The sequence below is a fragment of the Adiantum capillus-veneris genome, chromosome 18, assembly GCF_014529385.1.
Source record: "Adiantum capillus-veneris isolate H3 chromosome 18, ASM1452938v2, whole genome shotgun sequence".
In the NCBI taxonomy this organism is placed as follows: Eukaryota; Viridiplantae; Streptophyta; class Polypodiopsida; order Polypodiales; family Pteridaceae; genus Adiantum; species Adiantum capillus-veneris.
In genome coordinates, this window is record NC_140948.1 from 147,907,023 (window position 1) to 147,922,477 (window position 15,455).

The 15,455-nt window shown below is 40.6% G+C and overlaps 3 protein-coding genes and 1 pseudogene across 3 annotated transcripts; 2 read left to right on the forward strand and 2 right to left on the reverse strand.

The window, feature by feature from the left end:
* Positions 1 to 375: 375 nt before the first annotated feature.
* On the reverse strand, positions 376 to 654 carry LOC147436604 (uncharacterized). The gene has a single exon (XM_086488242.1). The coding sequence runs from the start codon at positions 652 to 654 to the stop codon at positions 376 to 378; it is 279 nt and encodes a 92-aa protein (XP_086344368.1).
* Positions 655 to 2,051: 1,397 nt separating this feature from the next.
* On the reverse strand, positions 2,052 to 2,330 carry LOC147436605 (uncharacterized). Its single transcript, XM_086488236.1, has one exon. It carries the CDS (start codon positions 2,328 to 2,330, stop codon positions 2,052 to 2,054), a length of 279 nt encoding a protein of 92 aa, XP_086344362.1.
* An 8,417-nt stretch (positions 2,331 to 10,747) lies between these two features.
* On the forward strand, positions 10,748 to 11,020 carry LOC147436606 (uncharacterized). Its single transcript, XM_086488230.1, has one exon. It carries the CDS (start codon positions 10,748 to 10,750, stop codon positions 11,018 to 11,020), a length of 273 nt encoding a protein of 90 aa, XP_086344356.1.
* Positions 11,021 to 12,366: 1,346 nt separating this feature from the next.
* On the forward strand, positions 12,367 to 12,641 carry LOC147436607 (uncharacterized; annotated as a pseudogene).
* The last annotated feature ends 2,814 nt before the right edge of the window (positions 12,642 to 15,455 follow it).

The following is a 15,455-nucleotide window of genomic DNA, read 5'->3' on the forward strand; positions in this document are numbered from 1 at the left end:
GACTGCATTGTATCTCCACTAGATGTCTTTGTTGACTGCATTGTATCTCCACCAGATGTCTTTGTTGGTGTGAACATACATGTGATTGGAACACAATCAGCTGCTACTGTTCCAAAAAGATTCCAAGCAACAATTAAAAAAGGAAGTCAACCTTTTGGAACCAAAGTCAAACTTTTCAAAAACTTATTGGAAAGATTTTGGTTGTTAACAACTAGAAGTACTTGCTGCATAGTGAACGAGAAAAGATTTATTCCTTATGAGTTACTGCATACACAAGATTGTCCACATAAGTTGACTAATTGGAGGAAAAACAACAAAATATTTACAAAAACAGCTTGGAATAGCATTCATATTATGTCCCTGAAACAGAAAAGCTTACAAAGATGCATTAGGGGACAATAGATCAGTACCATGATCTCGGCTGGTGGTATTAGGGTGATCATCCAAAGGGCTTTCTTGATCAACTTGCTGTGGAGAAGGCACACTGCCATCAACGCTCACACGATGAGTAGGGACTTCACTGTTTAGGCTTGCATCAACACTTGTATCAGGAGGAGGCACGGTACCATCAATGCTCAGACGATAAACAAGGACTTCACTGTTTAGGCTTGCACCAACAACTGTATCAGGAGCAGGGCCTTCAGCACCAACCATTGTTAGGTCAATTACCCGAGGCAAAGTAGGGTCTTCGCTAGCATCCTTTGCATGCCTTCTATTTCAACATCTGGGAAAGGGATTTCACCGCCACTCCTAACATCTCGAGGAGTTTTGCTGAACAGACTTCTCTTTTTCTTCTTGGATGGTGGCTTTGTTGAACCTTGCCTCTTTATTTTACCTTCTACCAACATGTTCTCCATAGTGTTTCCACAATTTTTATTGACAGGAGATTCTGCATGTTTCAATGCCATTAGTAAGTGATCCAAAAATACAAAAAAACTCAACCACGTGTAAGTGTACTGACACTAAATTTACTAACGCATACCTTTTTGCATCAATGTATCTCTATTTGTATCTTCATCATCAGCTCCGTCTGCAATTACAGACCTTCTTGTCAACCTCCTAGACATACTTTGCCCATCCGTGCCACCTCTTGCAAGCTTTCCCTGTTTTACCTTGTCCTCTATGTCTCCAACTGTTGACTCAGACATACTTTGCCCATGCTTGCCACCTCTTGCAAGCTTTCCCTGTTTTACGTTATCCTCTATGTCTCCAACTGTTGACTCTTGAACATCATCAGGTGTCTCAGAGATCCTCTATGTCTCCAACTGTTGACTCTTGAACATCATCAGGTGTCTCAGAGATCCCTGGATTTGCAACAACGGAAGATGTGATTAAACTAGAAGTACATTCAAAGCTACTTAATAGATATCTAGAAGTTGGCTAATAACATAATATTAACTGGCTAACAGCTGTCATACACCACCTAAAACTCTATAATACTTTGCCAACATCATGTAGCCATAGCATGGCTGGAGAGGTACACAACTTGAAACTTAGCAAGAAACTCTTGGACCTCACCTTTGCTTTGAAGACCATCTTTTGGACTTGTGGAGCAGCCCGAAGCAACGTTAGAAGTACTTCTTTTTTCGATTACAAGTAGGTGTGAATTCTTGAAGGGGTTGCAAGAATACTTTGCTGGGGATTCTCCCTAACAATCAGAGCCAAATGTGAATTCTGCTGACTGAATTGTATCTCCACCAGATGTCTTCATTGACTGCATTGTATCTCCACCAGATGTCTTTGCTGGTGTGAGCATACATGTGGTTGGAACACAATCAGCTGCTATTACAAAAAGATGCCAAGCAGCAATTAAAAAACGAAGTCAACCTTTTAGAACCAAAGTCAAACTTTTCAAAAAAATATTGGACAGCTTTTGGTTGTTAACAACTAGAAATACTTACTACATAGTGAACGAGGAAAGATTTATTCCTTATGAATTAATGCATACACAAGATTGTCTACATAAGTTGACTAATTGGAGGAAAAACAACAAAATATTTGCAAAAACAGCTTGGAATAGCATTCATATTATGTCCCTGAAATAGAAAAGCTTACAAAGATGCATCACAGGACAATCGATTAGTACCATGATCTCGGCTGGTGGTATTAGGGTGATTAGCCAAAGGCCTTGCTTGATCAACTTGCTGTGGAGAAGGCACACTGCCATCAACGCTCACACGATGAGTAGGGACTTCATTGTTTAGGCTTGCATCAGCAACTATATCAGGAGCACGCACGGTACCATCAATGCTTAGACGATGAACAGGGACTTCACTGTTTAGGTTTGCATGAACAACTGTATCAGGAGCAGGGCCTTCAGCACCAACCATTGTCACGTCAATTACCCGAGGTAGAGTAGGGTCTTCGCTAGCATCCTTTGCATGCCTTTCTATTTCAACATTTGGGCAAGGGATTTCACTGCCACTCCTAACATCTCGAGGAGTTTTGTTGAACAATGTTCTCTTTTTCTTCTTGGATGGTGGCTTTGCTTAACCTTGCCTGTTTCTTTTAGCTTCTACCAACATGTTCTCCATAGTGTCTCCACAATCTTTATTGACAGGATATTCTGCATGTTGCTATGCCATCAGTAAGTGCTCCAAAAAGACAAAAAAAACTCAACCACGTGTAAGTGTACTAACACTAAATTTACTAAGGCATACCTTTCCGCATCAATGTATCTCTATTTGTATCTTCATCCTGCAATTACAGACCTTATTGTCAACCTCCTAGACATACTTTGCCCATGCTTGCCACCTCTTGCAAGCTTTCCCTTATTTACCTTGTCCTCTATGTCTCCAACTGTTGACTCTGGAACATCATCAGGTGTCTCAGAGATCCATGGAGCTGCAACAACGGAAGAGGTGATTAAAGTAGAAGTATCTTCAAAGCTCCTTAATAGCTATCTAGAAGCTGGCTAATAACATAATATTAACTGGCTAACAACTGTCACACCACCTAAAACTCTGTAATACTTTGCCAACAACATGTAGCCATAGCATGGATGGAGAGGTACACAACTTGAAACTTAGCAAGAAACTCTCGGACCTCAACCTTAGCTTTGAAGACCATTTTTGGACCTATGGAGCAGCCCGCAGCAACGTCACAAGTACTACTTTTTTCGATTACTAGTAGCTTCGAATTCTTGAAGGGGTTGCAAGAAGACTTTGCTGGGGATTCTCCCCAACAATCAGAGCCAACTATGAATCCTGTTGACTCCATTGTATCTCCATCAGATGTCTTTGCTGGTGTGAACATACATGTGGTTAGGACACAATCAGCAGCTGTTGTTACAAAAAGGAACCTAGCAATAATTAAAAAAGGAAGTCAACCTTTTGGAAACAAAGTCAAACTTTTCAACAAATTATTGGACAACTTTTGGTTGTTAATAACTAGAAATACTTGCTGCATAGTAAACGAGAAAAAATTAATTCCTTATGAATTACTGCATACACAAGACTTTCTACATAAGTTGACTAATTGTGAGGGAAAACAACAAATATTTGCAAAAACATCTTGGAATAGCATTCATATTATTTCCTTGAAACAGAAAATTTTACATAGATGCATTAGTGGGACAATAGACCAGCACCATGATCTTGGCTGGTGGTATTAGGGTGATCAGCCAAAGGGCTTGCTTGATGAACTTGCTATGGAGAAGGCACACTACCATCAACACTCACACGATGAGCAGGGACTTCACTATTTAGGCTTGAATCAGCAATTGTATAAGGAGCACGCATGGTACCATCAATGCTCACACAATGAACACGGACTTCACTGTTTAGGCTTGCATCAACATCTATATCAGCAGAAGCAGGGCCTTCAACACCAACCATTGTTAGGTCAATTACCCGACGCAGAGTAGGGTCTTTGCCAACATCCTTTGCATGCCTTTCTATTTCAACATCTCCTTTGTTGAACGTAGTTTTCTTCATCATCTTGGATGGTGGCTTTGCTGACCCTTTCCTCTTTCTTTAAGGTTCTGCCAACATGTTCTCCAGAGTGTCTCCACAATCTTTATTGACAGGATATTCTGCATGTTGCTATGCCATCAGTAATTGCTCCAAAAAGACAAAAAAACTAAACCACGTGTAAGTGGGCTGACACTAAATTTACTAAGGCATACCTTTCTGCATCAATGCATCGCTATTTGTATCTTCATCGTAATCTCTGTGTGCAATTACAGACCTTCTTTTCAACTGCCTAAACATACTTTGCCCATGATTGCCACCTCTTGCAGGCTTTCCCTGACTTACCTTGTCCTCTATGTCTCCAACTGTTGCCTCTGGAACATCATCCGGTGTCTCAGAGATCCCTAGAGCTGCAATGGAAGATGTGATTAAACTACAAGTACGTTCAAAGCTACTTAATAGGTATCTAGAAGCTGGCTAATAACATAATATTAATTGGCTAACAACTTTCATACACCACCTAAAACTCTGTAATACTTTTCCAACAACATGTAGCCATAGCATGGTTGGATAGGTACACAACTTGAAACTTAGCAAGAAACTCTTGGACCTCACCTTTGCTTTGATGACCATCTTTTGGACTTGTGGAGCAGCCCGCATTAACGTCACAAGTACTACTTTTTCCGATTACTGGTAGCTGTGAATTCTTGAAGGGACTGCAAAACAAGACTTTGCTGGGGATTCTCCCCAGCAATTAGAGCCAAGTGTGAATCGTGCTGACTGCATTGTATCTCCACCAGATGTCTTCATTGACTGCATTGTATCTCCACCAGATGTCTTTGCTGGTGTGAACATACATGTGGTTGGAACACAATCAGCCTTCTGTTACAAAAAGATGCCAAGCAGAAATTAAAAAAGGAAGTCAACCTTTTGGAAACAATGTCAAACTTTTTAACCAATTATTGGACAACTTTTGGTTGTTAACAACTAGAAATACTTGCTGCATAGTAAACGAGAAAATATTTTCCACACACAATCAAAAGCTATTAGGGAGCTGATTAACAAGCATGAAGTAGCATTTGCCTGCTACTAGCTCTCTAAACCTAGAAAATGGCTATCACCCACTAGCTGGTTAGAGCTATCTGTTAGGCATCTATTAATAACTGGTAAAAAAGCTTTCTGAGAAGCAGTTATAGCATATTTTCTTGCAAGCTATTGAGCGGCAATTGGTTGTAAATAACTAGGCAATACTGGCCACATAGTCAATAAGAGTATATACCACACAATCAACAACTAATTTGGAGCTATTTAGCAAGCATAAAGTAGCTTTTACCAGCTAGTAGCTCTCTAAACCTAGCAGGTAGCTATTACCCACTAGCTATGAAAAACAATAGCTACCCAATAGCTGGTTAATACCTACACAATAGGTAGCTATCACCCACTAGCTATGAAAAAAAATAGCTACCCAATAGCTGGTTAATACCTACACAATAGCTACCTAATAGCTGGTTAAAATAGCTAAAAGCTCTCAAAACCTGGCAAATAGCTACCACCCACTAGCTTTGGAAGACAATAGCTTCTTAATAGCTGATGAGATAGCTACTTCCAGCTAATAGTCCTCAGAACATTCCAAATAGATATTACCCAACCCAATAGCTATGCACGGGTGATTCACTCTATATACAAAACGCGATGACACCTTCGTATAGGATAAAACCCCTATATACGACTCATACTAGGGAATTTGACCCCCCTTTCTACGCTTATACGACAATCAATGACGAAAACTATCATGCCCCTATCTTACATATAAAATTTATGCCTCACATTATCTAACCGAGTAAAACTAGTCAAGGCATGGAAACATCATGCATCTTGAGTGTAAGAAGCCCTAATCATGCCATCCACTTCACCATTGCATTATCACTGATAAGTTGAAATCTTGTTTGTAAGGTTTGCATACATGTGCTGTCATCGCCTTATGTGAACAATAAGGTGGGAGAAAATTTTTTGTACCTCTTTTACCGATGAGCTCCTCTAAACCCACCCTGAGACTCCGCTCTCTTCCTTCTTTTAATCTTTTGGTGTGCCTTCAAATTATAAGTGCTAAAAAGCTCTTCCAACATGGGGTTGTTAGCATATGAGGAGAAAGGAGAGGGAAAGCACTGAAAAACGGCTTGAGATGCTCCTTTGCAAGAAGCCGAGCACAACCAAGCCACAACCTGCAAAGAGGCCCGTGAAGCATTAGGTGGAGAGCGATCGAAGGCTTGAAAACCCCATATAAATGTATATGATTGTTCAAAAAAGCGTAGGGAAAGAAAGAGAAAGTGAGCAAAAGATAGAACGTGAGGGAAGGGACCTAGGGTTTTAGGGGACTAGCCTAGTCACTACCCTCATCTAACGAGGAAGAGAGAACCTCAAAAAATAAACCTCCACAATGATGCCATTTCGGTAACTGCACCTTCTTGAGAGCCTTTTAAGTTTTCACCCACCAACACAAGTTACCTCCAGCCTCCATGCTGGCAACATCAGTAAACGCACTCAAGAACCCACTACCCTTAGTCATAACTTTCTTCTGAGCGTTCATTGCAACACTCACCAATAAAAAAAACAAGGAGAACAAGCTAAAAAAAGTGATAAAATAACGAGGCCTACTAGGGTAGTGGGTTCTTGAGTGCGTTTAATGATGTTGCCAGCATGGAGGCTGGAGGTAACTTGTGTTGGTGGGTGAAAACTTAAAAGGCTCTCAAGAAGGTGCAATTACCGAAATGGCATCATTGTGGAGGTTTATTTTTTGAGGTTCTCGCTTCCTCATTAGATGAGGGTACTGATTAGGCTAGTCCCCTAAAACCCTAGGTCCCTTCCCTCACGTTCTATCTTTTGCTCACTTTCTCTTTCTTTCCCTACGCTTTTTTGAACAATCCTATACATTTATATTGGGTTTTCAAGCCTTCGATTGCTCTCCACCTAATTCTTCATGGGCCTCTTTGCAGGTTGTGGCTCGGTTGTGCTCGGCTTCTTGCAAAGGAGCATCTCAAGCCGTTTTTCAGTGCTTTCCCTCTCCTTTCTCCTCATATGCTAACAACCCCATGTTGGAAGAGCTTTTTAGCACTTATAATTTTGAAGGCACACCAAAAGATTAAAAGAAGGAAGAGAGCGGAGTCTTAGGGCGGGTTTAGACGAGCTCGTCGGTAAAAGAGGTACAAAAAAATTTCTCCCACCTTATTGTTCACATAAGGCGATGACAGCACATGTATGCAAACCTTACAAACAAGCTTTCAACTAATCAGTGATAATGCAATGGTGAAGTGGATGGAATGATTAGGGCTTCTTACACTCAAGCTGCATGATGTTTCCATGCCTTGACTAGTTTTACTCGGTTAGATAATGTGAGGCATAAATTTTATATTTAAGATAGGGGCATGATAGTTTTCGTCATTGATTGTCGTATAAGCGTAGAAAGGGGGGTCAAATTCCCTAGTATGAGTCGTATATAGGGGTTTTATCCTATACACAGGTGGCATCCCGTTTTGTATATAGAGTGAATCCCCTGGGCATAGCTATTGGGTTGGGTAATAGCTATTTGGAATGTTCTGAGGACTATTAGCTGGAAGTAGTATCTCATCAGCTATTAAGAAGCTATTGTCTTCCACAACTAGTGGGTGGTAGCTATTTGCTAGGTTTTGAGAGCTTTTAGCTATTTTAACCATCTATTAGGTAGCTATTGTGTAGGTAGTAACCAGCTATTGGGTAGCTATTGTTTTTCATAGCTAGTGGGTGATAGCTACCTATTGTGTAGGTATTAACCAGCTATTGGGTAGCTATTGTTTTTCATAGCTAGTGGGTAATAGCTACCTGCTAGGTTTAGAGAGCTACTAGCTGGTAAAAGCTACTTTATGCTTGCTAAATAGCTCCAAATTAGCTGTTGATTGTGTGGTATATACTCTTATTGACTATGTGTCCAATATTTCCTAGTTATTTACAACCAATTGCTGCTCAATAGCTTGCAAGAAAATATGCTATAACTGCTTCTCAGAAAGCTGTTTTACCAGTTATTAATAGATGCCAACAGATAGCTCTAACCAGCTAGTGGGTGATAGCCATTTGCTAGGTTTAGAGAGCTAGTAGCAGGCAAATGCTACTTCATGCTTGTTAATCAGCTCCCTAATAGCTGTTGACTGTGTGTGGAAAATATTTTCTCGTTTACTATGCATCAAGTATTTCTAGTTGTTAACAACCAAAAGTTGTCCAATAATTTGTTGAAAAGTTTGACTTTGTTTCCAAAAGGTTGACTTTCTTTTTTAATTTCTGCTTGGCATCTTTTTGTAACAGCAGGCTGATTGTGTTCCAACCACATGTATGTTCACACCAGCAAAGACATCTGGTGGAGATACAATGTAGTCAATGAAGACATCTGGTGGAGATACAATGCAGTCAGCACGATTCACAGTTGGCTCTGATTGCTGGGGAGAATCCCCAGCAAAGTCTTGTTTTGCAGTCCCTTCAAGAATTCACAGCTACCAGTAATCGGAAAAAGTAGTACTTGTGACGTTGATGCGGGCTGCTCCACAAGTCCAAACGATGGTCATCAAAGCAAAGGTGAGGTCCGAGAGTTTCTTGCTAAGTTTCAATTTGTTTACCTCTCCAGCCATGCTATGGCTACATGTTGTTGGCAAAGTATTACAGAGTTTTAGGTGGTGTATGAAAGTTGTTAGCCAGTTAATATTATGTTATTAGCCAGCTTCTAGATAGCTATTAAGTAGATTTGAAGGTACTTCTAGTTTAATCACATCTTCCATTGCAGCTCCAGGGATCTCTGAGACACCTCATGATGTTCCAGAGGCAACAGTTCGAGACATAGAGGACAAGGTAAATCAGGGAAAGCTTGCAAGAGGTGGCAATCATGGGCAAAGTATGTCTAGGAGGTTGGCAAGAAGGTCTGTAATTGCACACAGAGATGACGACGAAGATACAAATAGCGATGCATTGATGCAGAAAGGTATGCCTTAGTAAATTTAGTGTCAGCTTACTTACACGTGGTTTAGTTTTTTTGTCTTTTTGGAGCAATTACTGATGGCATAGCTTCATGCAGAATATCTTGTCAATAAAGATTGTTGAGACACTCTGGAGAACATGTTGGCAGAACCTTAAAGAAAGAGGAAAGGGTCAGCAAAGCCACCATCCAAGATGATGAAGAAAACTATGTTCAACAAAACTCCTCCTGATGTTAGGAGTGTCGGTGAAATCCCTTGCCCAGATGTTGAAATAGAAAGGCATGCAAAGGATGTTGGCGAAGACCCTACTCTACCTCGGGTAATTGACCTTAAAATGGTTGGTGTTGAAGGCCCTGCTTCTGCTGATATAGATGTTGATGCAAGCCTAAACAGTGAAGTCCGTGTTCATCGTGTGAGCATTGATGGTACCGTGCGTGCTCTTGATACAATTGCTGATTCAAGCCTAAACAGTGAAGTCCCTGCTCATCGTGTGAGTGTTGATGGTAGTGTGCCTTCTCCATAGCAAGTTCATCAAGCAAGCCCTTTGGCTGATCACCCTAATACCACCAACCAAGATCATGGTGCTGGTCTATTGTCCCACTAATGCATCTATGTAAAATTTCCTGTTTCAAGGAAATAATATGAATGCTATTCGAAGATGTTTTTGCAAATATTTTGTTGTTTTCCCTTGCAATTAGTCAACTTATGTAGAAAGTCTTGTGTATGCAGTAATTCATAAGGAATTAATATTTTCTCGTTCACTATGCAGCAAGTATTTCTAGTTATTAACAACCAAAAGTTGTCCAATAATTTGTTGAAAAGTTTGACTTTGTTTCCAAAAGGTTGACTTCCTTTTTTAATTATTTCTTGGCATATTTTTGTAACAATAGCCGTTGATTGTGTCCTAACCACATGTATGTTCACATCAGCAAAGACATATGGTGGAGATGCAATGGAGTCAACAGGATTCACAGTTGGCTCTGATTGTTGGGGAGAATCCCCAACAAAGTCTTCTTGCAACCCCTTCAAGAATTCATAGCTACCAGTAATCGGAAAAAGTAGTACTTGTGACGTTGCTGCGGGCTCCTCCATAGGTCCAAAAATGGTCTTCAAAGCTAAGGTTCAGGTCCGAGAGTTTCTTGCTAAGTTTCAAGTTGTGTACCTCTCCATCCATGCTATCGCTACATGTTGCTGGCAAAGTATTACAGAGTTTTAGGTGGTGTGACAGCTGTTAGCCACTTAATATTATGTTATTAGTCAGCTTCTAGATAGCTATTAAGTAGCTTTGAAGATACTTCTACTTTAATCACCTCTTCCGTTGTTGCAGCTCCATGGATCTCTGAGACACCTGATGATGTTCCAGAGTCAACAGTTGGAGACATAGAGGACAAGGTAAATCAGGGAAACCTTGCAAGAGGTGGCAAGCATGGGAAAAGTATGTCTAGGAGGTTGAAAAGAACGTCTGTAATTGCAGGATGAAGATACAAATAGAGATACATTGATGCAGAAAGGTATGCCTTAGTAAATTTAGTGTCAGTACACTTACACGTGGTTGAGTTTTTTTTTGTCTTTTTGGAGCACTTACTGATGGCATAGCAACATGCAGAATATCCTGTCAATAAAGATTGTGGAGACACTATGGAGAACATGTTGGTAGAAGCTAAAACAAAGAGGCAAGGTTAAGCAAAGCCACCATCCAAGAAGAAAAAGAGAACATTGTTCAACAAAACTCCTCGAGATGTTAGGAGTGGCGGTGAAATCCCTTGCCCAAATGTTGAAATAGAAAGGCATGCAAAGGATGCTAGCGAAGAACCTACTCTACCTTGGGTAATTGACCTAACAATGGTTGGTGCTGAAGGCCCTGCTCCTGATACAGTTGCAAGCCTAAACAGTGAAGTCCCTGTTCATCGTCTGAGCATTGATGGTACCGTGCATGCTCCTGATATAGTTGCTGATGCAAGCCTAAACAATGAAGTCCCTACTCATCATGTGAGCGTTGATGGCAGTGTGCCTTCTCCACAGCAAGTTGATCAAGCAAGCCCCTTGGCTAATCACCCTAATACCACCAGCCCAGATCATGGTACTGATCGATTGTCCCGTGATGCATCTTTGTAATCTTTTCTGTTTCAGGGACATAATATGAATGCTATTCCAAGTTGTTTTTGCAAATATTTTGTTGTTTCTCCTCCAATTAGTCAACTTATGTAGACAATCTTGTGTATGCATTAATTCATAAGGAATAAATCTTTCCTCGTTCACTATGTAGCAAGCACTTCTAGTTGTTAACAACCAAAAGCTGTCCAATATTTTTTTGAAAAGTTTGACTTTGGTTCTAAAAGGTTGACTTCCTTTTTTAATTGCTGCTTGGCATCTTTTTGTAATAGCAGCTGATTGTGTTCCAACCACATGTATGCTCACACCAACAAAGACATCTGGTGGAGATACAATGCAGTCAATGAAGACATCTTGTGGAGATACAATTCAGTCAGCAAAATTGACATTTGGCTTTGATTGTTAGGGAGAATCCCCAGCAAAGTCTTCTTGCAACCCCTTCAAGAATTCACAGCTACCTGTAATTGAAAAAAGAAGTACTTCTAACGTTGTTGCGGGCTGCTCCACAAGTCCAAAAGATGGTCTTCAAAGCAAAGGTGAGGTCCGAGAGTTTCTTGCTAAGTTTCAAGTTGTGTACCTCTCCAGGCATGCTATGGATACATGTTGTTGGCAAAGTATTACAGAGTTTTACGTGGTGTATGACAGGTGTTAGCCAGTTAATATTATGTTATTAGCCAGCTTCTAGATAGCTATTAAGTAGCTTTGAATGTACTTCTAGTGTAATCACATCTTCGGTTGTTGCAAATCCAGGGATCTCTGAGACACCTGATGATGTTCCAGAGTCAACTGTTGGAGACCTAGAGGATAACGTAAAACAGGGAAAGCTTGCAAGAGGTGGCAAGCATGGGCAAAGTATGTCTGAGTCAACAGTTGGAGACATAGAGGACAAGGTAAAACAGGGAAAGCTTGCAAGAGGTAGCAAGCATGGGCAAAGTATGTCTAGGAGGTTGAAAAGAAGGTCTGTAATTGCAGATGGAGCTGACGATAAAGATACAAATAGAGATACATTGATGCAAAAAGGTATGCCTTAGTAAATTTAGTGTCAGTACACTTACACGTGGTTGAGTTTTTTTGTATTTTTGGATCACTTACAAATGGCATAGAAACATGCAGAATCTCCTGTCAATAAAAATTGTGGAGACACTATGGAGAACATGTTGGCAGAAGCTAAAATAAAGAGGCAAGGTTCAACAAAGCCACCATCCAAGAAGAAAAAGAGAACTGTGTTCAACAAAACTCCTCGAGATGTTAGGAGTGGCGGTGAAATCCCTTTCCCAAATGTTGAAATAAAAAGGCATGCAAAGGATGCTAGCGAAGACCCTACTTTGCCTCGGGTAATTGACCTAACAATGGTTGGTGCTGAAGGCCCTGCTCCTGATACAGTGGTGCAAGACTAAGCAGTGAAGTCCCTGTTCATCGTGTGAGCATTGATGGTACCGTGCCTGGTCCTGATACAGTTGTTGATGCAAGCCTAAACAGTGAAGTCCTTGCTCATCGTGTGAGCGTTGATGGCAGTGTGCCTTCTCCACAGCAAGTTGATCAAGCAAGCCCTTTGACTGATCACCCTAATACCACCAGCCAAGATCATGGTACTGATCTATTGTCCCCTAATGCATCTTTGTAAGCTTTTCTGTTTCAGGGACATGATATGAATGCTATTCCAAGCTGTTTTTGTAAATATTTTGTTGTTTTTCCTCCAATTAGTCAACTTATGTGGACAATCTTGTGTATGCATTAACTCATAAGGAATAAATCTTTTCTCGTTCACTATGCAGCAAGTATTTCTAGTTGTTAACAACCAAAAGCTGTCCAATAATTTTTTGAAAAGTTTGACTTTGGTTCCAAAAGGTTGACTTCCTTTTTTAATTGCTGCTTGGCATCTTTTTGTAATAGCAGCAGCTGATTGTGTTCCAATCACATGTATGTTCACACCAACAAAGACATCTGGTGGAGATACAATGCAGTCAATAAAGACATCTAGTGGAGATACAATGCAGTCAGCAGAATTCACATTTGGCTCTGATTGTTAGGGAGAATCCCTAACAAAGTCTTCTTGAAACCCCTTCAAGAATTCATAGCTACCAGGGTGAAAGCATGTTAACCTCTTATGCTTTTTCATGTCCCGGACCTTGCTAACTAGCACAATTTTGACATATGCTAACTAGTACAATAACTTGAGCTACATCTCCAAGATCTATGACATATGATATATCAATAGAAAGCACTTGAAACAAGGAATCCAAATGTACAACCTCCGACAAATTTTGATATTATTTGTAAAAAATTTACCGGACGCCCAACTTTTTGAAGATGTGCTAACTTGAAACTGCTAACTAGCACAAAAAGTGCGACAGGTTAACATGCTTTCTCTCAGTAGTAATCGGGAAAAGTAGTACTTCTAACGTTGCTGCGGGCTGCTCCACAAGTCCAAAAGATGGTCTTCAAAGCAAAGGTGAGGTCCGAGAGTTTCTTGCTCAGTTTCAAGTTGTGTACCTCTCCAGCCATGCTATGGCTACATGTTGTTGGAAAAGTATTATAGAGTTTTAGGTGGTGTATGACAACTGTTAGCCAGTTAATATTATGTTATTAGCCGGCTTCTAGATAGCTATTAAATAGCTTTGAAGGTACTTCTAGTTTAATCACATCTTCCATTGCAGCTCTAGGGATCTCTGAGACACCTCATGATGTTCCAGAGACAACAGTTGGAGACATAGAGGACAAGGTAAAACAAGGGAAATCTTGCAAGAGGTGGCAAGCATGGGCAAAGTATGTCTAGGAGGTTGACAAGAAGGTTTGTAATTGCACATGAAGCTAACGATGAAGATACAAATAGTGATACATTGATGCAAAAAGGTATGCCTTAGTAAATTTAGTGTCATCCCACATACACGTGGTTGATTTTTTTTTGTCTTTTTGGAGCACTTACTGATGGCATAGAAACATGCAGAATCTCCTGTCAGTAAAGATTGTGGAGACACTCTGGAGAACATGTTGGCAGAAGCTAAAAGAAAGAGGCAAGGGTAAGCAAAGCAGAAAACTCTGTTCAACAAAACTCCTCAAGATGTTAGGAGAGGCGGTGAAATCCCTTTCCCACAAGTTGAAATAGAAAGGCATGCAAAGGATACTGGCAAAGACCATACTCTACCTCGGGTAATTGACCTAACAATGGTTGGTGCTGAAGGCCCTGCTCCTGAAATAGCTATCATTAGCTATTATAGTTATTAAAGAGTTGTTCTAGTAACTATCGTGTAGCAATCACTAGCTATGGAATAGCTTTGGCTATGAAATAGCAGTAAACACTAGCTATGAGATATCTATCAAATAGCTATCAATAGCTATGAAACAAGAAGCACTAGCTATGAGCAGCTATCAATAGCTATCAAACAGCAATCACTAGCTATGAAATAGCTTTAACTAAAGAAAATACTTGATTATTAGCTATTGATAGCGATCACTAGCTATAAAATGGCAATCATCAGCTATGAAATATCTATTATTTGTAAAGAATGAGGATGCAAGAGAGCTACACAAGACAAGCACAAAGCACATAGAGATGGAAAGCTTCTTCTTCTTCTATGCTAGCTATGAAATAGCTTTAACTAAAGAAAATACTTGATTATTAGCTATTGATAGCGATCACTAGCTATAAAATGGCAATCATCGGCTATGAAATATCTATTATTTGTAAAGAATGAGGATGCAAGAGAGCTACACAAGACAAGCACAAAGCACACAGAGATGGAAAGCTTCTTCTTCTTCTACGCTTAGAAAAGAGAGTACAAAAATGACTAAGTGCTAAAGCTAAAAAGTAGCACATAATATGTACATGTGGTCACTAAGTGTGAACTCGCTAGAAGCGTACTAGGCTGGAACTATAAGTGTAGTCCAGCTGTAGAATCAGTGGCAGAGATCCTTCGTGTCGGTCACCTAATGTGCCAATGAGTAAATGCCGTCAGCGGCCAAGACCCGTAGTGGATGCCAGCTCAAGATGTATAGCTCGACATCTCAAAACTCCCCCTCAAGCTCTGCATGTCGCAGAGTCCAAGCATAGTCCGAAAACATCGAAGCTTCTCAGCTCTGAGGGCCTTGGTAAAGATGTCTGCTATCTGCTCCTCTATGTTGACATAGACCAAGTCGATGTTGCCCGCCAACACTCGCTCTTGAACGTAGTGGTAATGGACCTCTATGTGCTTGGTCCTGGCATGGAACACTGGGTTCCTAGGCAACTGCATGCTGCTGAGGTTGTCACTATGGATGATAATCTACTGGTCCACCTGCACTCCCAAGTGCACAAGTAATGTGCGTAGCCAAGCTACCTTGCACGCCGCAACTGTTGCACCTCTGTACTCGGCCTCTGTGCTCGATAAAGCAACCGTAGGCTGCTTTTCGCTGCTCCAAGTAACAACAACACTCCCAAAAGAGAACATGAAGCCACTCG

What these genes read in the sequence shown, in the direction of transcription:
- LOC147436606 (XM_086488230.1), top strand. Translation starts at nt 10,748, where the DNA reads ATGGTTGGTGCTGAAGGCCCTGCTCCTGATACAGTTGCAAGCCTAAAC.
- LOC147436605 (XM_086488236.1), bottom strand. Translation starts at nt 2,330, where the DNA reads ATGGTTGGTGCTGAAGGCCCTGCTCCTGATACAGTTGTTCATGCAAAC.
- LOC147436604 (XM_086488242.1), bottom strand. Translation starts at nt 654, where the DNA reads ATGGTTGGTGCTGAAGGCCCTGCTCCTGATACAGTTGTTGGTGCAAGC.